The sequence below is a fragment of the Ornithodoros turicata genome, chromosome 2 (genome assembly GCF_037126465.1).
Source record: "Ornithodoros turicata isolate Travis chromosome 2, ASM3712646v1, whole genome shotgun sequence".
In the NCBI taxonomy this organism is placed as follows: Eukaryota; Metazoa; Arthropoda; class Arachnida; order Ixodida; family Argasidae; genus Ornithodoros; species Ornithodoros turicata.
In genome coordinates this window covers 54842532-54865047 of record NC_088202.1, presented here as the reverse complement: position 1 = coordinate 54865047, position 22516 = coordinate 54842532, and the positions used below count along the sequence as shown (strand labels likewise).

The window sequence follows — 22516 nt, the reverse complement described above, 5'->3', positions numbered from 1 at the left end:
GCAACTTATACACGCTTGGCGCCCTTGCACAGTCCTCACTGGCGCAGTTCCGAGACCGTGCGGTAAGCGGCGACCCTGCAGACGCACGCCGCCAATAGCAGGGTGTCGAACCGAAACGTTTTTCGTTCCGGTTTTCGTTCCAGTTGTATCATAAACGGTCCGGTACCGGTTCTGTTCCGGAGCAAAAAAATAACGGTTCATACCGGTTTTAACCCGTTCCGCTTCTGGTGGGCATATTCATTCCCAGAACAAAAATCAATGATGCTAAATATAAACACGTCTATTCCGCACACATGGTATTTAATATTAATAGGCAGCTGTGAAATTGGTAGCTCCTGGTTCCTGTAGGTTACTGTCTGTTCAAATAGGCTTTCTGCTTTCTTGAAGCGCATGATACAGACGGATTTGTTTGTCGTAGTGTCATACGTAAAGTGCTTTCTTTGCGTCCCATCCGAGTGTCTGTTGCTGCTGCCTAGCCAGCAAGCACCACCGCACGAGTATGACGCAAATCGAGGAACACCTTCACTCACAAACGCGCTGACGGCTCCGTTTTCTTTTCTTCGTGTCCTGCCCACAAAAGAGGCGCCACTTAGCAAACGCTTGCCCTCGCGGATACCTAAATGTATTCAACTTCGCTGCTCTCAGACAAGGGACGCGTTGCGCGACATTACCGATAGAGAAGCCGTTACGCAGCCCCCTTGGGTCGTTGCTTAGTTGAGGAGACGTTGGGCGGATGAAATTAAAACGAACACTGCGGCACATTGGTAGAGAGTCATAACCGGTCACATACACCTCTAAGTCTATATGCGCGAACGATAAAACGTTACAAAGGGAGCCTAAGGGTCATAGTATACCGACATACATTCCACCGTAACCGTAACCCTCGTAAAGTATCCATGACGTGACTTCAGAGCACACGACGTCAGTTTCATTCGCTTATTCGTAGTCCAAACCGACGAAGTTTTTTCTTGGACCGAAAACCGTTAAATAAATTTTTCGGTTTCCCTCCTGAGCGAAAAAAAACGTATACGGTTTCGATTCTGTTCCGGTTCGCACCAAAATAGCTGTTGTTTTTTTTTTTCGGTTTTCGGTACCGGTTTTCGGTTCGCTCCGACACCCTGGCCAATAGTTTCGAAATAGAACGGCCGGCACGGCGTCCTCCTGTGTTCTGTGTTTTGGTGATGTCAGTCGGCAGAACAGTTTGTAGAAGTGCGTTCACGGGCTGATTCGTGCGGTGGTGTGATTCTACCCGTGTTGTGCTGTTTCTGGACCGCACCTATTATCGCGCAAACAGTGTATCAACTGCGAAACTGGAATGCTTCATGAGTTGGAGCAGATGGAACGTGAAGAACGCGTTCGGGTGCCGTCTCGATGACAGGATTACGTCACAAGCGCTTTCCTCTTTGCTGTAATGTATGATGCACTGCAGCAGCGAAAGAAAACGCTCATCATATGAAATGGTACGCACTCGTGAGACTGGCTCGATATTAGGAATTGGACGGTGTGTCCGTTTTGCGTCAAGTTCGAATTTGGTTAGAGTGTGTCAGCAACGCAGTGTACTTTGTATTCACAGTGCAACCATGTATCAGATCTTTGAATCAGTGCTTTGTGTGAATAAAATGTTTCTTTTAGCCAAACGTCGCTTCTGTTATTTTGAATACGGGATAACGGCGGCAGGCGTGAAATCCAGTAGAAGTCGACGGTAGCCAGGACCGATTGAAAGGTCTGGCCGACTGTCTATGCATAATACCTAGAGCTACGACGTTGTACTCTCATTGATCGTGTGCCCATTGTTCTGTGAATTATCTCAAACACTGGGCTCTATGGGGAGCTGTTGGAGCCTGGTGTATATCTTATGCAGTATTTGCGTGTGTTTTAGTGCACTTTCTAAAACAATGCCGTGACAATGATTCCTGGAAGCGCATCTTCGGTATCCCGGAAGAGTTTTGACGCTAAGAAGACGTACACTGCCCACGAAGAAGAAACGGACGATGAAACGCAAAACGGACTGCACATAGCTTTTTCTAATGCATGAGTGCTGACCGTGATGCTTTGATTACTATTAATTACATGTTTCATTTTCGAAACTTGGGAGGAACTGGAAGAGAAACAGGATAAAAGTCTAAAGATTCCGAACGTATGGTGAAGAGGAAGGGGGGTACATATCGCGACCTGGGGGCTTAATCGTTTCACACGTTCAGCTTAACGGCACGAGACAGCTGAACGTCGAGGCTTACGACGTCAGGCTTACGACGACGTTCAGGCTAACGAAACGAGCAACTTTATCGACGCTTTGCGTGGTCGCAATCTGTGCTCCTCGTGAAGCTTCTTCTTTGTGGTTATGGCGAATTCGGGTGGTCATTTCGGAGCAACTTTTTTTGCCAGATCTCGAGCAGTCATGTACGCTTGGTCAAAATGAAGCAAATCTTGCATATTCGCGTGGCGCTTTCCGAGCGCTCGGAATTTGCTAGCTAGCACTTTTTTTGCCCGGTCTCAAAACGATCGAGCAGCAGATTGCTCAACTGTATCCGGTGTCGTCACATCCGCACTGCAACGGTGGCGAGTGCCCTCATTGGCCCGCATGTTGAAATCACGTGGTTTAGCAGACGACAGAACGCGAAGACTTGCGACCGCGACGCCCCTAGCGTGATCCAAGTACCTAAAACCGCTAGATTCCTAGCAGTCATGTTCGGGTGGGAACGGTCACGTGATCCAGCTCGGTCGCCGACCTAGCAATTTCCGAGCGCTCGGCCGTTTTGCTACGAAATGACCACCCGAATTCGCTATTAGTTTGCACGTCGCGAGCGCTCACGTGTTGTGATGTCACCGCCCTGAGCGAAGAGCAGGCTGGCAGCGAGGCTGCATCTGGCCATCTGCATCTGTTTCATTTGTTCCGATAGCTCGCATTCTCGTGCTCTCATACATGCTCATTGCGTTCCAATGTTCGTTCCCAGGCTCGTTCGTCATCTTCTTTTTCTTCCCGTCTCAATATATGGCTCGCTAGTCGTGTGAAAATAATTAACAAACATGTACATCACTGTAAGGATAATCGTCGAGCTATACGCAAAAAATTGTAAATCATTTTCCTACCCTGACGATGTGTCGGGTGAGAACTAGTGTGTGCTAAGTTCTGGTTCACGTGGGAGTCCGAGACCAGAAAGGAAAGACGTAGTGGTATCAGAAGTATCAAAAGAAGAAAGAGGAGGAGGCTGCCCGTTCTCCTCAACGTATACACTTATTTCATTAACATTATGTAACTTTTTCTTCAAGCATGGAAGTACAACGCGCAGCCTTACAGTCAGGCTTCATAAACAGTGCGAACAGCATTTCTTCCCGGACGGAACAACTTTACAAAATCTATCTGGTCCAATTGAAAGGCATCCTGACGCCTAAAATAAAATAAATTCGCAGTGCAACAGTTTTCTAGTGAGCTTGAACAGAACGTCAGTGAACTGTTTTAATTCCATGTTAGCAGCGCGAAGCAAGAGAATGTTATGAAACTATTCAAGACAATCGACCTCAGAAAATCCACAGAATCATTTGCTCTTCCTTTCATTGCTACACCAACACTATGTCTGCAATATACTATTAAAGAGAACAATTCGAACACTACTATATACATCCATTTCGCCTTTGTTGTTCATCACAACACCCGTAGCTATCAAGACGCAGTGAACAGACATGTACAAGATACTCAAAAATGTATTTAAGATAAGATAATAAATACTAACGTTAGAATGTAATTAAGATAGAGTATAAATACATGAAAATTAAAGTAATTAAGATAGAGTACAAAATACTTCAGAAAGTATTTGAAATACAATTAAGATACTATTTATCCTTAAACGCAAAAAGTCACCGGTCACTCGTCAATGCGGCTAGTCGCCGCTATGTGACATGAATCACCTGAACCCCACGCACTACGCAAGCCGCCGCTGTGTCATAGGAGTCATCTAAACATAAGTCCCAAAAAGATGACAAAAGAGATACCACATAACTCCACTAAGTATATGTGACCCAGAACAGAGCAAAGTTCTAGCAGGTGCCTGCTGGGAGAGGTCAGAATTCGCCGCCACCACGTCAGGGCACACATATTAGAACCCTCACTCGCCAAGGATTAGTACACACGGGGCAAGATCTCTAAATGTAGACTACCAAGAAGGGCCAATGTCCGGGTCAAGTCCGAGGGACTCAGGGAATTTCAACTGAACAAGCAAGATAATGGAAAGACAAGACACAGAAAGTTTGAGAGGGAGATCCAAAATATGTAATTAGAGTATTGAGTAGAAAATACCGTAAAATGTATTTTAAATAGAGTACAAATACACAAAACAAAAGGTATTGAGTAGAGTACCAAAATACCACAAATTGTATTTAAAATACAGTATTTTAAATACAATACTCCAAATACGTACAAGTCTGGCAGTGAATTACACGGTCACAAGTCCTCACAAACGGTGCGGAAAGCGTTTCTTGGCGGACGGAAGAACTTTACAGAATCTCTCTCGTCCAGTTGAAAGGCATCCTGACGCCATCACGTCCATGGGGCACAGTTAGCTGCTTGTGTGATCGCCCAAGCGAAGAATCACTCCGCCATCTTTCTTCGGCAGCTTCAACGTCAGCGTGTCGTTACGAATAACGAAACGAAGAAACTTATCGACGCCCTGCTGTGGCACAATCCCTGCTCCCCGTTTAGCCTCTTCGTTGAGGCTATTGTGCTCGTAACGAGCCGTTACGTGTTGTGATGTCACCGCCCTGAACAACTACAACTACAACTGCCAACGAGGCTATAATCTTGTCGACCAATGAGGTTGTTTAATTTTGTTTGGATAGGGGGGGATATGTTTATTAAGAAAAAGCTCGCATGGTTTGTCTATGGTTTGTCTATGGCTTGTCGTTGTCACTTCTTCGTCTTCTTTCTCGTCTTCATCTGCATCTTCTCGAGAATTTCTCGCAGCGCTCATGTAACCACTGGTGTAAATATGACGAAAGGGGGAGCATGTCATTTTGTACACAGTGTTGGAGCAATACATGTTCGTTTCTGCAGAAATTCCGTTTCTGCAAGTCTCCAAATGAAGATGTTTCACATTCTAACGAGTGGGTAGACCCACTCGTTAGGCAAACGATCTAATTTGATCGTAACTGGACCGAGAGGTTACGCCCCTGTCACTTTAACGAAAAGAGCGCGTCATACACCACGTGCTCGAGCTCCCGAGTGCCTCACGTCTCGTTAGATCATGAGGCATGCACTCTTAGAAATGAACTTCACCGTATAGCACGCTCCTAGCCAACCATAATCTCGAATGATATAGTTATTTTCCCTGATTTGTTGAAAACGGTAGGCGTACGCCTTATTTGTGACAATTATGAACCGCATAAGTGTCACAAAAAAGGCTTACGCCTCCCATTTTCAACAAATCAGGGAACATAACGATATCATTCGAGATGATGGTTGGCTAGGAGCATGCTATGCGGTGAAGTTCATTTTTAAGAGTGTGTAGGCGATGAAGCCTGTGAGCACGTGAACACATTCGTTAGGCAGACGACACCGTCGGTCGTTACGCGAGCAAGAGATTACGGCTTTGTCCCGTAAACGAAAAAAGCGCGTCACGTGAAACGTGTCACGTGTTCGTGTTAACGAGAGCTCCGCCCCTCGTTGGCTCGCGAACGATGGAAGTGATTAAGCCCCCTGTATGGGTGTCATCTTCTCTGAGGAAATACAAGATCTGTGGTGGTCAAGAACTCGTATAGTCAGCGCAGGCACATACCTATTCTAGACACAGTGAGTGGTGAGTGCGTATACTACGTAGCAGAGATGGGAAGTTACTCGACAACGGGAACTCGTTACCAGAAATGTAACGAAGTTACTCGTAATGAAAACGAACTTTAATTTCCTAAGCTACTTTTGAAACGTAACGAGTCACTTCCATGTTACTTGCTACCCAATATATAAATTTTAGTTCTTGACATTTCTATATTTAATTCAGATCTTGATCTCGGAATCGACCATGCACGACATTTCAAAAGTTTTGATATACAAAAACTATATGAATATCTGATAAGACCATTTATGTGCTTCTTTAGGTAGGGAGCTGATTTTGAACTATTAGGTTCGTGCAGCACAAGACAAGTTTATGTTCTATGAGTTGTCCTCTACGTACATATCGTAGTAGTGTGCCAAGTTTTGCCCCTATTACAATGCCCTCTCTCATATTATAAGTACACTGCTCGTTGCTAAGATGAGCGACTCCTGAGCCTCCTAATGTGCGGCCAAAACAGAATTTGCAACGTTCACCGGAAGCTCCAAGGGAGTCAGACGCGCCGTGTACGTTGCTAAGTCACGGAGGGAGGCCGCGGCTTGCGATGTTTGCAGAGAAAATCGAACAAAAGGACCTTGGAACTTTCTCCAAGTTACGTTGACAAAGTTACCTAACAAATCAACGAGCCCCTCAAGAAGTTACTGAAACTCAAAGGCAACGAGTTAAGTTAAAAGTTACTGAAACAAAAAATAGTTTAGTTACAATAACGAGTTACCCCAACGTTGCTACGTAGTACGCACATGGAGATGTATTGATTATTTATTTCTGCTCAGTGTGTGTTTTAGTAGAACAAACAAAATTTACTTGAACAATATGTGCATTTCTACGCATTATTTTCGGTCATGCAATCAGCGGTCCCAGCTGCTAACTGGCCGGATCGAGGGCCACATGGACCATAGTGGTCCCGGCTCTGGCCACTTAGCAGAGGGGACCACTGGATCAATTCCGCTGGTTCCACTTCAAGTGTAACCATCATGAAACTGGCTCCACTTTACACTGGTCCGAGTCACTAAATGGTCCCGCATCCAAGGTGGTTCCTGTCCGATAATCCACTTTGAACTGGTCCCACTCCAGATTTTTGCCTGGGAGTTATTCCGTAAGTTATGAGCACAAATGCTGCAGTAAAATCCCATTCTTCGAAAGTACTCGCCGGTACGCTGTTTCACATCGAAAAAACGGGTGAATTCGTCTTCGAAATAGCATATCTACGAAACACAACAACACACGAAGCGGACGCCATGTTGTATTCCCGTCGGACGAGATGTGGCCGCCGGCGCTCCGGCACTAAAGCGAAACGCACCGCTTCGAAAATATTGTCGCCACTGGCGCAGTTGCTCTGAATATCCCTAATTGGCTGCGTGATATATGGGTAAACATTTGGATGCTCATTGCTCTCCGAGAACTGACGTCAGTCTTACTTCGCGCTGATGGGGCTCGAGTCATTGAATTGAGGAGTGAAGATCCGGTTCCGAGCGTCCGGTCGAACGGGAGAGGAGAAAGAGAAACGTTGGAGGAGAGGCGTCAAGCCCACGACCAACTCTATAAGCTAGCAGCTACCCACAGAACCATTAACCGATCTCACAAACGTACACATTTGCTCCCGGATACGTTTTAACTATACGCCCGTACTACCCTGCTAGTCAAGAGAAAATTATGCGAAATGGACGTCGTAGGCCCGCCCATGCGGATTTTCGAGGGACCTGTGGAGGATCTATTCTGGCCCCTTACCCAGGCAAAAATCTGGAGTGGGACCACTTCGAAGTGGATTATCGGACAGGAACCACTTGGAATGTGGAACCATTCAATGGCTGGGACCAGTTAAAAGAACCAGTTTCACGGTGGTACCACTTGTAGTGGAACCAATGGAAATTATCCAGTGGTCCCCTCTGCTAAGTGGTCTCGGATCCGAGCACTTAGCAGATGGGACCACTAAATGCATGACCAAAAGTAATGCGTAGAAAAGCACATACTGTTGACGTAAATATTGTTTATTCTGCTATGAGCATACACTAAGGATAAAGAAATAATCGATACATCTCTCACGTACTAAGTCACACACGGGTAATCACTCACTGCGTTCAGACGAGGCAAGTGCTTGTGTTGAATTTGCGATGCACTCACGGACAACAGGGAACATGGCGTTTTGTTGACCACCTCACACCTGTATTTTCTCAGAGAAGATGACACGTCCGTCCATGTAGGTCGCGGCATGTACCATTTTCCTCTTCACCAAACGATCCTAATCGTAATACTCGTCTTAACCATGTTTCTCAGGTTCCTCTAGCTCCTGAAATAAAACACCTAATCAGTAGTAATCGAAGCACCACGGTAAGCACTTATACCTCTTAAAATTGGAAGAAGCATTCTGTGCAGTCCGTTTGGCGGTTCACCGTCCGGTTCTTCTGCGGACGCTGTGTCTTCCTAGCGTCGAAACTTCTCCGAGATATCGCCAATATGTTTCACATGACTCATTGTCATCACGTTGTCTTAGAAAACGCACTAAAACCACGTAAATAGTGCACAGGAGATGCCCGATATCTGCCACGGCAACCGAAGAGAAAAAACGACCTCGCAACGACGCGTCAAGTTCCAACTGACGCGTCCTCTCCCCTCTCTGCTCCCTCTCGCGGCCCGCCGTTAGAATTTGAATTGAAAGCCTCCCGCCGCACCAGGGCGCCCTCATAATTATTGCATCTGCTTTGGGTCAGCCCGTGCAATCACCTCTTTGTTTAGTTCTTCTAATTATTTGGCGGAGTGTGTCATCTTTGGATTGTGTCTTTTGGCATTTTGCTGGTACATTTTATGGCATTTGCTTTAGATGAGAATATGAGCACGAATTGAAGTTACAGCATATATTTTATCGAAGACGTAAACGGATAAAAAACCCAGAAATATAGATCATACGTGTGCTAAAATACATCAAAATAATGGCTAACAAAGCAAAACAACAACAACAACAAAAAAACAGAAGGGTATATGGCAAGAGTGGACTCTTCTTCTCCTAACGGATCTCAAAGGGGGAAGCTGCCCAGCTTGGAATCTAAAGTGGTTCAATTGACCATTGTGGGAACAAAATGGTACCTGTGAGGCTCCCACTGTAAGTTCTGGAACCATTTGAGGCCAGAGTGGTACCACTGATTTCACAAATGTGGAACCAGCCACCCCACTTGCGAATCCGGCTGGGACCACCAAGATTCAACTGGAACCATTCCGGAACCATCTACATTCAAATGGAACCAGTCCAGATTCAAATGGAACCATTCTGGAACCAGTCCAGATTTTTGCCTGGGTAGGAATCGCGCCCCTATGGGAGTACCGCAATTTTACTCATGAAATGAATACACGGACGCAAGTGTGCACCAAAACATTTTATTTCCATGTGGACACTTTGAACACTCCTTTAAAAATGGAGCCCATTGGCCCTTACACGAGGTTTCAGCATTTGTAAGCTAGGCATTCGCACATGTCTGCTGGTACATAAGCGGTACTAACAATGAAAGAATGGGACAAGGTGCCATAGGCAGATCATTTCCGTTCATACAGATCGTGATCACAATATCGCCACGTTATATAAACAAGAGAAAATCATCCATGTTACTCGCCGTATAGTTAGTTGATATCCTGCATGGAATCGATGCAACTGTATCCTCACGCGCCTTCTCGCCTTATGAACGGCTACCGGTTTCTTTATATTGTTCCTTCGTGTGTCTTCCAGCCTCTGGAACTCTCTGGCAAAGTTGAAGTTCTGCCACCGAGGCACACTGATAAAAGCGACAGGCATAATAAAGGAATCATTGTTCTCTGCCTATGGCAGATACGCATACCAGCGTTTGGCAATACTTCCCATTTGTCTGCGTTCTTACTTATATCGCATTAGACAGCAAACAATTCCAAGCTTGCTCAAAGAGAAAGCATCCCACACTTTCCGGGAGACGCTGAGACGCACAGAACGAGAAATGGCCAATGCTGAGAGGAAAAGCCGTTTATGCCTGAAAGAACATCACGAACACAGTGAGTGGACTACAAAATGAAAGTAGCACACACGCTAATATGCCTATATTGCAAGCTCAGCTAGGACCGATTGCATTTTTTTCTTTTTCATTAACCAGTGGGCTAAAGCGACTTGAAGAACAATGGAGTCTAAAACGCGACAGCCAACAAACAAATGCATCATGGCCGTTTGCCTGTGTTTCGTTTATGGATAGTGGCCGCCAGTGGTGTATCCGTTACCTACAAGGCAGAGCCGTATATTAAAAGGGAGTCTGGCCATTAATGGGTCATGCCTATACCTGAAGCTCCACCCACTTTTTCAGCTTTCCGACCAATGAAGTCTTGAAATATGGGGCGCTATCAATCAGCCTATCCTCACTATTTGCCCCCCTATCCAACATGGGCAGCGCCATTTTGGGTGGCAAGTGGATTGGATGGGATTGAAATGGATACCTCTCACAATCTGCAAAAGTAGTGGATTGTTGGTGCAAATTTGATAAGCGCCACCTAAGGAGCGTAAGGCACGTTGGGAATTGTCGTCTGCTTCCGTCGTTGTACCGCTGCCGTCAGAACCACCTGCTGGGACACATTCTGTTGTCGGTATGATTTTTAAACAAATCTACATGAATAGTTGGAATATAAGAGGCAATAATGTTTATATCCATGAAATCCAGCTGTTAAAAATAAGATCGTACAGCACAGCGCCGTTTTTGTTATGATTTCCTTGTGATCGCCGTGTTCACTAGGCCTAACACCGGCGACAAAACGTATTATTTTCAGTTAGATATTGATGGATGAGCATACGTTGAAACTGATTTCCGAGAAATTTATATTAGGATGTACATTTGCAGCATAAAATCAGGTTAGTCTGTGAAAATTTTTTGTCACGAAATCCCCGCTTCACTGTGTTTGTTTTCGTCGCCATTTTGGGTGGCAGTATGGTGTCATGGCGACCCCCTTGGTAAAAAGCAAACCAATCAGAGGAGCGAAACTGTGATTGACAGGTCGAGCCTCTTTTTGTGACTCCTCCCAATGGCCAGACTCCCTTTTAATATACGGCTCTGCTACAAGGCATACTCACCTAAAGCTTCACAAACTTCAAGCTGTACTGGTGCTGTTTGCGTTGCTCCAAGCAATTGCAGACGCCGCCATGTTTCTCCAGCGCCGGCATCTCCAGCGGCGTTTGAAATCATCCGCACAACGGGCTATGGCATCACGTGACTCTCTTCTGCGCATGGCGAAAAAAACGAGCCTTCTGCGCAGATTTCTCCTTTGGCGGCGACGCAGTCAGACGACAGAGCGGGAGAGACGAAGGAGGAAGAGGGTCAAGAGCGAAAAGGGGTGTTCAAACGCCTCTCTGTGGACACTGTGCTGATGGTGTGCGCACGGTGTCCACAGGGTGATAGACGTGGGCGTCTGCTGTGGTATACTCACTGAAGCATCCCAACTAGCGCGTCCCGGAAGCGTTCAATGGATGTTCACACTAGACTGCGGATGCTCGTACCCTTGTTGGCTGTCCAGGGGCGGTTACGGGTTCTGTGGGTAATACAGTTGGTCATGGTCCGGCCGTGCGAGTGACACTCGCATTGACAGATGTGGGGACGTTTTACTGGCTACACCAGCGCCGAACCTACAACTGGTAGAAATCGTATGCGCCTGCGCAGTAGCGCAGTATGGGGATGCGAATATCGCAAGCAATGGAAGCATTGTTCATACGTCTATCCAATATGGCAATGTGCAGTTTCCATGGATTCGCGGGAGGTACGTGGCTCTCATTTTTTTTAAGCGGGGCTTCTACACTGAGAGAAATTTCTCTGTTGTCTTAACAGGAAAGTGCTGAAAAAAAAATAGTACAGGAGTCCTGTTAATATCTACATATGCCTGTTTTAAGGCTACGGTCCCACTTTCTCCCTTCCCTATCACGTCGAAGAAGCTGCTACTACGCGGCGCCACCATCCTTACCTAGTCGATTGGTGTCCAGCAGCCGCTCGGCTTTCGCTAAACAGGTTCCCTACAAAATACGTATTCCCAAAATAGCCCTTGGGACCTGTTCTACCCCACGAGCCTATTACCCCTTCACAAAGGCAAGAGTCAAGGGCGTTGGCGGATTGAAGGAACGTTTTACGGAAGGTTTCCGAGATCCGCAAAAGACCAGAATACTTCACACTGAGGCAGTATCACAGCATATGCCTCATGTAAAAAAACTAAATTTTATCATGATTTGCTATATCTTGTTCTCTCTCTTTCTTTTGTTTTTCTTCGCACTCTATACTCCACTATACTCCATTCAGTATCAGAAAGCGCGACGGAAACTTTTGAAAAAAGGATGAAGAGAGAGAGAGAGAAATGCGTAATACGTCGAAGCTCGAAAACAACTGACCTGTCCTCTTGATGTTTTTGTTTTGTTTTTCTTTGATGGCGTTTCGGATACCTGTTGTTTTGCTTGTTACCTTGCTTGCTTCAGCATTGAGATAATAGTGAGTCTTCCTCGTGTGGCTGCTTGATATAATTTGAAGGCAAACGACAGTTTTTACGCGTCTTTCCATCTCGTTTTTTTTTTCTTTTTTTAGCTATAACCATTTAAGCCGGAAATGTACTTTGTGACGGGGCGGGGAAAAACCCTGCACGCGCTTTCTGTTTGTGACAAAAAGAAGAGAACATGTTGACTCGACAAGTTTAAAAGTTCAGGTATTGAAATGAAATTTCCCTATTATATTCCCTACAGACGAATGTCGTTGACTACACATTTTCCCTGACGCGCTTTTTCTGTTAATTTCTTTTATCATTTTGACATTATTAGTTAAGCCCTCTGTGTGTAAAGTAGTTACAACGCGTAAAACTGTTGAATAGCAGGCTGCATATTTATGCCCTGGCTCTTTCGCAGACTTGATGGCTGTACATAATTGTCGGCATTTATTTGGCTGTCCCACCACATTTTCGCCATTCCCTGCCTTGAGGCGCAATAAGCCAGGACACTGTGTAAGCGCCCCTGTCCCATATTTCTTCTTCTTCTTCTTCCACCACTAGGAACAGTGGCCACCAGCCACACAGGGCGATTGGCCAGGGTTTGGTGCGGAGTAATCTCTAGAGGCTCATGAGACCCACGGTGACATGTTAGTAGAAGGAAGCCATAGCAGAGGGGAGGGAGGAAGCGGGAGGTACAAGATGTTTCAGAAGCGGCCGCAGATGGTCAGAAAGGCGGCGGCTCTCGACGCTATTTCAAACCGCCATTTTTCGGTGTGGGAGGCTCCAAATGACAGGATGGCGTCCAGGGAGAGGGGAACCCCTTGTCTAGCCAGCGGCTGGGCAAGGTAGCTAAGGCCGGAGCGGTCGTAGAGGGGGCAGTGCAGGAGAAAGTGCTCCACAGTTTCCTCTTGACCGCAGTGGACGCACGCAGGAGAGCGGCTGACACCCGCGCGGTGCAGGTAAAAGTTCAGTGGAAGGGCTAGACAGCGCAGTCGAGTCAGCAAGACTTCTACATGACGGGAGACGCAGCGGTCAGCCTGCCAAGCGTGGGAAAGATGGGTTTACCGGGCTGGCAGTGAGCGGAGAGCGGTCAGCTCCAGCAGCCTTCTATACCTGGCCCGCGTGATAGAGGGCAGGGGCGGGAGGACGTCAATGATAGGGCCGGAGAGGGAAATTTTTGCAAGGTTGTCCGCCAACTCGTTGGGAGATAGGCCACAGTGACCAGGAATCCATGTCAGGACCACCTCCGTGATGTGGCTACGACTCAGGGCCTGCAGGAGCTCGAGCCACTCGCTGGGGGGGCTGGCTAGGGCAGTGATGACCGACAGGGAGTCGGACAAAAGCAGGATCCTGGGAAATGTAAGGGGCACCATTCTGAGAGCCAGTATCATGGCGAGGAGTTCGCTCTCGAACACGGGAGTGTAGTCAGGGAGGCGGATGGGGCAATGACAGTCGAGCTGAGGGAAGACGACGCCGGCACCCGCTAGCTGAGCCGAGACCGAGGCATCTGTCGCGACAACAACGTGAGATGGGAACTGGTTGATGTGCGCCGAGAGGAGGGCTTCAAGCCGGGGAGACGGAGCGTAGGCAACGCCGGGCTGGAACGCGTCGACAACTCGCAGGGCCATGGACGAGACCGGACAGATGGGCGCAGGAGGGGCAGTCAGAGAAGTATTCAGCGAGGCTAGAAGGGATTCGACAAAGACGAGCTGCGGGGTGTTGGACTTTCGCCACCTCCTGGCGATCCACTGGGCCCGATCCCTGAGAGACTGGTTCTGTCTGGAGGCTAATGGGCTCTGGCAGAGCGAGAGGAAGGTGTTCACAGTGAGTAGGCGGAACCGAGTCTTCAGAGGGGAAATGCGGGCTTCGGCATACAGCGCCTGGTTGGCCGTGTACTTGGGGAGGCCCATGCACAGGCGGAGGGCTCTCCTTTCTACGGCGAATAGCCTGCTCAGACGGTAGTCGGGGAGGTGCGAGAAGACGACACACCCAAACTCAAGAATTGGCCGTACGTAGCACTTGTACAGGAAGAGCAGGGTGCTCCTGCGCATACCACAGCGGGCGCTGGCGCTGCGGAGGATTGTGCCAATTGCTTACCCTCCGCTAATATTTTACCCTCCGTGCCTGCCTTTCTCTTTCTCTTTCATTTTCTCAAATATGACAACGGTTTCGAAAGCCATTGAACTCAGCTGGACAATGTGCGCGGGACTACCTTCCAGAGAGCTCGATCTCCATCAAGCCCGTCAACCTGAAGACGGTTCGGAAGAAGGCGGTGCGAGCAGAAGAGAATAACGTTGACACGGATACAAGGAGTAAAACGGGAGGAAATGAAGGGGGAAAGGGAGAATAAGCGCAAGAGAAACCGAGGCCACTATGAACACGAAACTTCAACGACGAAAACAAAATCTGCGGATGCTGGCGAGTCTGTAACCGAGGGTAAGCGCAAAACAGAGAGACAAAACCGGCACAGTACAACCGGAGAGAGACAAAACCGGCGTAGTAAAGAGAATTGGATACTGAACCGAGCTACAGCTGGCCTGAATTGACAAACGAGTCGTCCTGTAATGACCACCCGAATTCGCAATAAATAAACAGATATTTCATCCTATTCTTCTTCCTTTGCATTAAAGCTTTCTGTTAGGTCTGTGGTTGTCATTTTCCACTACGTCTACTTTTTGGTGTCGAAGCCTTCGAGAGGCGTCGGCCATATAGTATCGTTCGCGGAGAAAAGATTTCCACGAACATGAAATGACTCAGAGAGAACTAGCGTACTAATGCGCATGTATATGAAGTATGTAGATAAGGAAAGAAAGTCAACAAAAATACATTACGAACAGAACAGCATTCACAGCTATAATTTGTGAGAAGACGGTGAGATAGCATTTCTCTTCGTAACAGGTTGTGTCCGCGGGTGCGGTAAACTCTGTGGCCGCGGATGGGCAAAATTTGTCATCAGAGCGAGCACTGTAACGTCGCGGATGGAAATGCTTGCCTTGCGAAATAAACGCCGGACAATCATTGTGATAAGGGGTGATGGAAAGCATCAGTCACCGGTTGCACCGCCAGCTAAACTGTTTTGCAGGTATCGGGAATGCAGTGCTGAACAGCAGTGGCAGGGGATTACGTCCAAGAGCTTCCATCAAAGTAGGGTGTCCGGTGAGAAAGTGTCGTTAAATTTCTATAAAGAAATCTATGTGAAATAAAAATGGGAAACCTTGTGCACGACACTTGTGGAGGCTTTTGCCACCCAAACAGGCGTTGGTGAGTCTGTGAGGGTACCTCATTCATTAATCTAATTAGCTTAATTGAACTCAAGAATTTGCAAAGGAAAGGTAACTTTTTCTGAGTTAATGCGAAAGCCCATGGCCACAACACACCATTTCAGTCACAAAACAGGATCTTTTTCAATGTTTCCACAAACATTTGACACCCGAAAACACGTAACAACCGCACAAAAAAGAAAGAAAAAGAAAACCGTCGCACATCCAGGCGTGCTCGTTCAAGTTGCCCCGCCTAAATTATGGAGAGGAGGAAAGGACAACACACAAAACAGCCCAGAACATCCGATGTCGGTGATTATTAGTAACTGATGGTGCGAACAGATAAGCTTGCGATGATTGGGCCGGTCCCCACCCCCTTTTTTTTTCTGCTTTTCTCATGCTGTTTCCATGCGCAGTGACTCCCACTGCGCATGTCTTCAGGCCTTGCCGATAGTGCCCGCATTGATGAAATTTGAAAACGGGCTTGCAGAGTTGCCAAGTTTTCGGGTGTCAAATAATTGGGGAATAGTTGAAGAAACTTTAAATTACGATGCGATAGCATGTTGTGGCCACGGACTTTCTAATTAACGCAAGAAGTTACCCTTTCTTTGCAAAATTTTGAGTTTAATTAAGATATTGGTCTAATTAATGAGGTACACTCATGCAAATCGTTTGTTTGGGTGGCAAAAACCCTCAGGAGTGTCATACAACAAGTCTAAAATTTTTACACGTGCAGTTTTTTTCTATTGAAATTTAATGACACTTTCTCACCGGACACCCTATAATTTATAATGCAGAATTTGTAATGAAAGGCGAAGAAGGAACAGACAATGCTCTTTCATTTGTGCATGAAACCATGTTATTGCTTTCAGCACCGTGGGTGGGTCAGCACGTCGGAAGAACCCAAGGTGGTCTAAATTATTCATACCTACCCTGCGGCACGTGCAACATATCGCCACACTGCGCAGACAAACCTTACGTGTAACATCACGGTACCATTATTATTATTATACCACATAGGACATAGCTCAACGTTTCGCCAGATCTTGAACTCTGGTCCGCAGAAAAAGAAGTTCCTTTTGTCCTGACCAATCTCTCATTGGCAGAAGAGGAAGAAGAATCTCTCTTAGTGGCTCACAGCCATCTTTTGATTGGAAGAGGAAAAAAAAGTTCTTTAACGCGCGTGACAGTGTACCAGAGTGGCACCATTGCTACATTGATCGAATTCTGCAGTACTTCACCTCTGGTTTGTGACTGAGCTGTCTTGGAAGAGACTCTGTACGCTACTGGGGAACCGAATTTTACTTAATTTTCTATCGTTGATCGTGTAGAATCATTTTCCGGCACGAATGATGAGAAATGAGGTTAGTGTACGGTACGGGGACGATCCCAGTCCGATGTGGAAGACGGCGCAAAGGACGCCACGGACACTTCACAGGCATAGTGCCCGCGAACGATCCCACGAATCTTACGGGACTCGAGTGATTACGACACTGGAAAGCAGCAGCGACGACACCGTCCTATCGATGAACCCGAACGAGGGGCCAGTCGTGCGTGTGCGGGCCAGGCGAGATATCAGAAGCCCTGGCCTTCTTTCACGAGACTGTTTGGGTGAGTCGCCCAGCTTATCGACTCCAGGAGCGTGGTCTGAGCCGCGGTCAAACGTACTACAGCATGACTACAGTAACGAGGACGCCAAGAAGTCGTCCAGTGCGAGTTCACTTCACATTCTTATCCGCCAGCCAAAGCGGCGCCCTGGTTCAGGTGGAAGGATGCCTCCCGTACTAAGAATCAACATAGCAGACGAGAGTTCTTCTTCGGAGGCCCACCAAAGCCCTGCTCCTTCGCACAAGCCAGTGTACCGTTCAAGAATGGAATACGAAAGTTCGAGTGGGACGGAAAGCCCACTTCGTCCTTATTATTCAACAGGTTCCAGACCTAGCAAAATGGGCGACATGTCTGCGAGTGGATATCTGCCCCAAATGGCCAGAGCTAGGACATCACAACACACATATGATTGTGAAGTTCAGGAACTCTATAATCGAAAAGAGGAGGAAGGATCACGTTCGCCGCTTCCAGCTGGCAGAGAACAAAGGAGCAGAGGTAAATGTGCACAAGAATCTCCGGGCTGGACTGGAGAAAGCCAAAAGACAAGTGCCAAGAAGGGTGATGGTGTCAGTCGCAAACTGAGATTTGCTGATACAGAAACCCGTCAACGTGAAGAAGGTTCGGAACAAAGCGATGGGAGGAACGCGTTCAAAAGGGATCGTCGAGGGAAAGAGAATATCGTTGACACGGATACAAGGAGTGAAACGGGGGGAAATGAAGAGGGGGAAAGTGTGAATAGGCGAAAGAGAAACAGAGGTCGCGATGAAAACGAAACTTCAAGGAGGAAAACAAAATCTGAGAATGCTGGCGAGTCTGTAACGGAGGGAAAGCGCAAAACATCTGGAAGACGTTCAAGCGGTGGAGCCGGAACAAGAAGAGAGAGACCAGACCAGCGTAGCAAAGATGAATTGGATACTGAATCGAACTATAGTGAGAATATCAAAAGGCATCCAAAGAAACGTTTGAAGAGAAACAGAAACGAGGCTACCAATAAAAACAAGCGTCAACGAAAGGAGGAGCGTTCAAACTCGCCAGACGACTCTTCTAAAATTCGTGGTAAGTCCGACAAATTTCAAAAGAAGAAACCTAGTGGGAAGCGCAGGGGTAGCAAGGCGTCAAAGAGAGGGGGAAACAGATCCAAGTTTTCCGAATATCATTCGGAAACGAGCTCAGAGGAAGATGTTTCCCCAAAGAAGCGGCCGAAGACAAAAGGAGAAAAAGCTTCGCATAGCAAAAAGCAAAGGAAAAAAGAAAGCGTCTCCGAGAGTACCCATTCGGACTCGGACATGCCGATCGAAGCACCTTTAAGCGATCCTGCAGACGAAAATGGCAGGAAATCTGGGCTCACCAGGAGGGAAGGAGACAGTGATAACGATACTCCCTCAGAAAATACCTCGAGCAACAAAATCAAGCTCCGTGAACAATCTACAACATCGACCAGCGATCTCCCATCCTTGACAACCCCCTCTGATGATTCTAGCGCATCTTTGAAGAAAACGCAATCGGATTCATCTATAGAACGCAGCTCGAAACGTGATTCATCTGGAGACATTTCGATTGCGGCTGAGAAAACGAGAGCCAGTGAGCAACCATCTGAGGAAGCCGGTGCATCGCCAACCTCGCCCACTAGTACAGATAAAGAAAACAAGAGCGCAATGGGAGGGTGCCTCGATTTTTTTCGAAGCACCTGTTTTTCGGAGTCCCCTGAACGAAGTGACAAATCAACGCAAACGAATGATGCAGGTTCCGGTTTAATCGTAAGGAACGCCTCTCGTGGAGGAACGACGATACTTCTCCCAGATAGGAGGACCAGGAGAACTCCAGATGAGTCGTTCGGCGGCAGCAAGGGGCAGCCTACACAAATAGACTGGAACACAGTTAAGCCTTTTCCGTGTTCCTGCCATACTGGACCCCGGTGTGGGCAGTCTAATATGCGCGGTAATAGGAAGAAGCATGGCGTCACCCAAGTGCCTCAGTTTGAAAGTAGGGAGTCATGGACCGCGGCAGCACAACGGGAAGAAGCTGTGCAGGGTGAAAAGGAACCTGGTTGGAGGAGAAAACCCAAGCGCCTTTTCCGGATTGAGTTCCCTCTTGGCCCTCCAGAGGAAGAATACACATCAGAATGCAGTACAGAAACTGAGTTTGCTTTCACTATAAGCTCTACATCTGTTGAACATCCAGCTGCTCCTCCTCCGACACCGAGAACAGGTAGCTTCACTCATCCGCATGGACTGCCAGCTCTCAGCAACTTTAAGTGGAATTATCAGAAAACTGCTGCGAAAAGCAAGCACCAACCTCTCGGACGTAGTAGGCGCTCATTGCCCTCACACTCCAATAACGGTAGAGAATATGTGGATCTTCAAGAGGGGAGGTCATTAAGTAAAAAAGGAAATGAACGCAGCAGTCTCTATTCGGGAGCGTATATGAACAGGAATGACACACAGTCGCTGGGACCTCAATTTCCTGTTGAGCCCCAGTTTCATTTTCGAATTACTTCCAGAAGAGGAGGCGAATGCACGGTGGATCAGGTGGGGCCACGTCAACAAGCCATTGGGGATTCATATTCAAAAAGGTATAGGGTACCGTCTACCTCGACGACGCGAGGCGTCTCATCTCCTGTACCGAGCTGGCTCTGTGGCACGCGCTATCCAATACCAGCGAGTGCTGCCAATATGTATTTTTTCCGCAGATGTGAAAACTTTCCAGGCAGCTCTAGAGCCAGGGGTGATCATACTGCTTCCATATCAACCCATTCAAAGAGAATGGAAATTCAACGTCTCGAAGACACAGCTACGGTTAGCAAGCGAGAAGACGATGACGAGCAGCTGCTGGTAGCGAACACCGTTGCACTGACAGAGATGCCCACTTCCGCCGAACAGCCGAAATATGTCATTGAAAAAACGCAGTGTGCCGGCCTTTCACAGATAATATCTGAACCTACGGTGAACGATAGACTGACGTTGGATGATGTGAACCATATTCTTGTTCAAGGTAACTACTACAACTCATCAGCTGTGTTCGATGTGCCCTCTGCTGAAGCACTGCAAATGGCGTCACATGGCAAGCGTATTACAAAGAGCTGCAGTATAATTGCCTATTTGTCCCTTGCTGCGATAGCCACGACCATAATATTGACAACCATTGCATTCACTGGTAGCACTATCCTCACCACCAGGTCTCGCGGTTTCGTTACTGCTATTTTGAATGATCCGTACAGACAACTCAGCGACACCTCAGTGATAAGCATCCTTCCCACGAATTCGAACAATACATGCAAATCACCCTTGTGTGAAGGAGACGCCAGTTACCTGAAGGAGCTCATTAGCTGGGAATTGGATCCCTGTGATAACTTCTACCGCTTTGTGTGCCAGCGATGGAAGGGCGTACCTATGGAAGAAGGAAGTGTCGCAAGAAGCCTTCATGGCGCCCTCACTCACCAGCTTGAGATTAATGTACGGGGTCTCCTTCTAGATCCTGACTCCAGTGAAGAGTTTCAAATAATTAGAGCGTTGTTTCACGAATGCATGAGCGAACAGCGGCACGAAAAGGACGGCTGGATATACCTGCAAGAATTACTTAGCCAGTCTGGGCTTCGAGGGTTTCCTTTTAACTCGACGGGAAGAAATACGTCATCCGTTTGGCATGTAGCCGCTAAGCTGTTGCGGACAGCCGGAGTGGAAACTCTTTTGGCGCTTCAAACAGTCCGTCATCCTTTCAAATCGAATAATATTATATTGGAGATCCAAGCATCTAAACCGATATCACCCAACCCTAGTAACAACAGGGAAACATTTCGCTTCTACAGCGACTCCTTCCATGCAACGTGGACGGCCTTAAGAGAGGACCTGTACTCCCCAGAGGTTGCCGAGGAAGTGGTAGCCTTCGCCGCCACTTTGGAATTCTTGTCCTTTAATGCCACTCACCAGTACTGTCCCTACCAGGCCGACACGTTAAAAGCTAATCCGTATTTGCTGGAATTCGTTCTGGAAATATTTTTCTCGGAGGAACCGCCTGTGTACGTCGGGATGCAGACAGAAGTTCTTCTGCCGTGTCCAGGCTACATCGAACGCGTTGGAGTCCTGGTAAGAAGCACCAAGCCACATATCGCACTAAATTATTTAGGAATAAGGCTAATGATCGAAATGTCGGCCTTCGCACCCAGTTCCGGTGGTCCCTTGATGCGTGCCTTGACATACCAACTTTACGGTCAGTCGTACTCACCGATACCTCGCTGGAGGCTGTGCATTCGAATAACGGAACGCGCTGCATCGCCACTTTTCTTGCACGCTGTGCGGCACGTCTACCTCAACTACATAGCCAATGACACAATTCTACATTTTGTAAAGCGCATCCTAGCACACCTAAATAGCGCATTGCATAGGCTGGCAATTGTCGACGAGGATACCAAATCAGTAGCGAAAAAACTGCTGAATCGGACGAGACTGTATGCGTTCCATCCAGCATGGGTTGCCGACCAACAGGAGCTACGGAAATACGTCTCGAAACTCGGAGCTGCAATGAATTTGAAAGGAATGTGTATGTTCTATCGGCTTCGTGCGTACAACTTCTTGCTTTCATTACGACAGGATCCTGATGCCCACTGGCTTGGTTCCGCGTTTGACGCAGACTGTCACGTGGCAACACATGTTCTATACATCCCAGTGCTTATGTTCGACTTCTCGCTTTTTCACCATGAATTCAACGAAAGCTTACACATTCCACATGCAGGCTTCAAAATTATACGCTGCTTGGTACGTATGTTGCTACAAGATTTGGCGTCGAGAAATCAGAACGTCCAAAGCAACTTGTGGCCAAATCTAAGCGAATCTTTACTGGGTAATACCCAGTTATGCTTCCACCAATATGCTGTGGCCGATTGGACAACCTCAACACTATTGGAGTCCACAGCTGCTCTACAACCTGCTCTGGAGGTTTACGTTGAAGAAAGTAACACGGCTGAACAAGTTATAACGCTCCATACATATGATGCCACGCATTTATTTTTTCTGTACCACGCCCTTGGATACTGCGAGGAGGCGTCAAACGGCAATAGGACAGACTCTGACGATGCTCCGAATGAGCTCATGGTGAACGCACCTCTTTGGAACAGTCGAGCTTTTCAGGAGACTTACAGATGTGGAGTGGGAACTCACATGAATCCCCTAAATAAGTGTGTGATTTGGAATCGGCGATGATCTGCCAGACGAATATAGTACTCTTCTATACACCCTTAACGTTTGCGTTGATTGATAATTTAGCTATGCATACAATACTATCGGAACAGTCATTCATGAATGGGTGCACAATGCTTAGTGTTCTCTATGTCCAGAAGGCTTTATCGCGGAGATGCCTCGATCTTATTGATGTCTAGCC

General features: G+C 47.3%; 1 protein-coding gene across 1 annotated transcript; it reads right to left on the bottom strand.

The window, feature by feature from the left end:
* Positions 1-13336: 13336 nt before the first annotated feature.
* Positions 13337-14326, bottom strand: LOC135384651 (uncharacterized). Its single transcript, XM_064613844.1, has one exon. The coding sequence runs from the start codon at positions 14324-14326 to the stop codon at positions 13337-13339; it is 990 nt and encodes a 329-aa protein (XP_064469914.1).
* Between the last annotated feature and the right edge of the window lie 8190 nt (positions 14327-22516).

Coding starts and splice junctions, on each gene's coding strand:
- LOC135384651 (XM_064613844.1), bottom strand. CDS start 14,326: ATGCGCAGGAGCACCCTGCTCTTCCTGTACAAGTGCTACGTACGGCCA.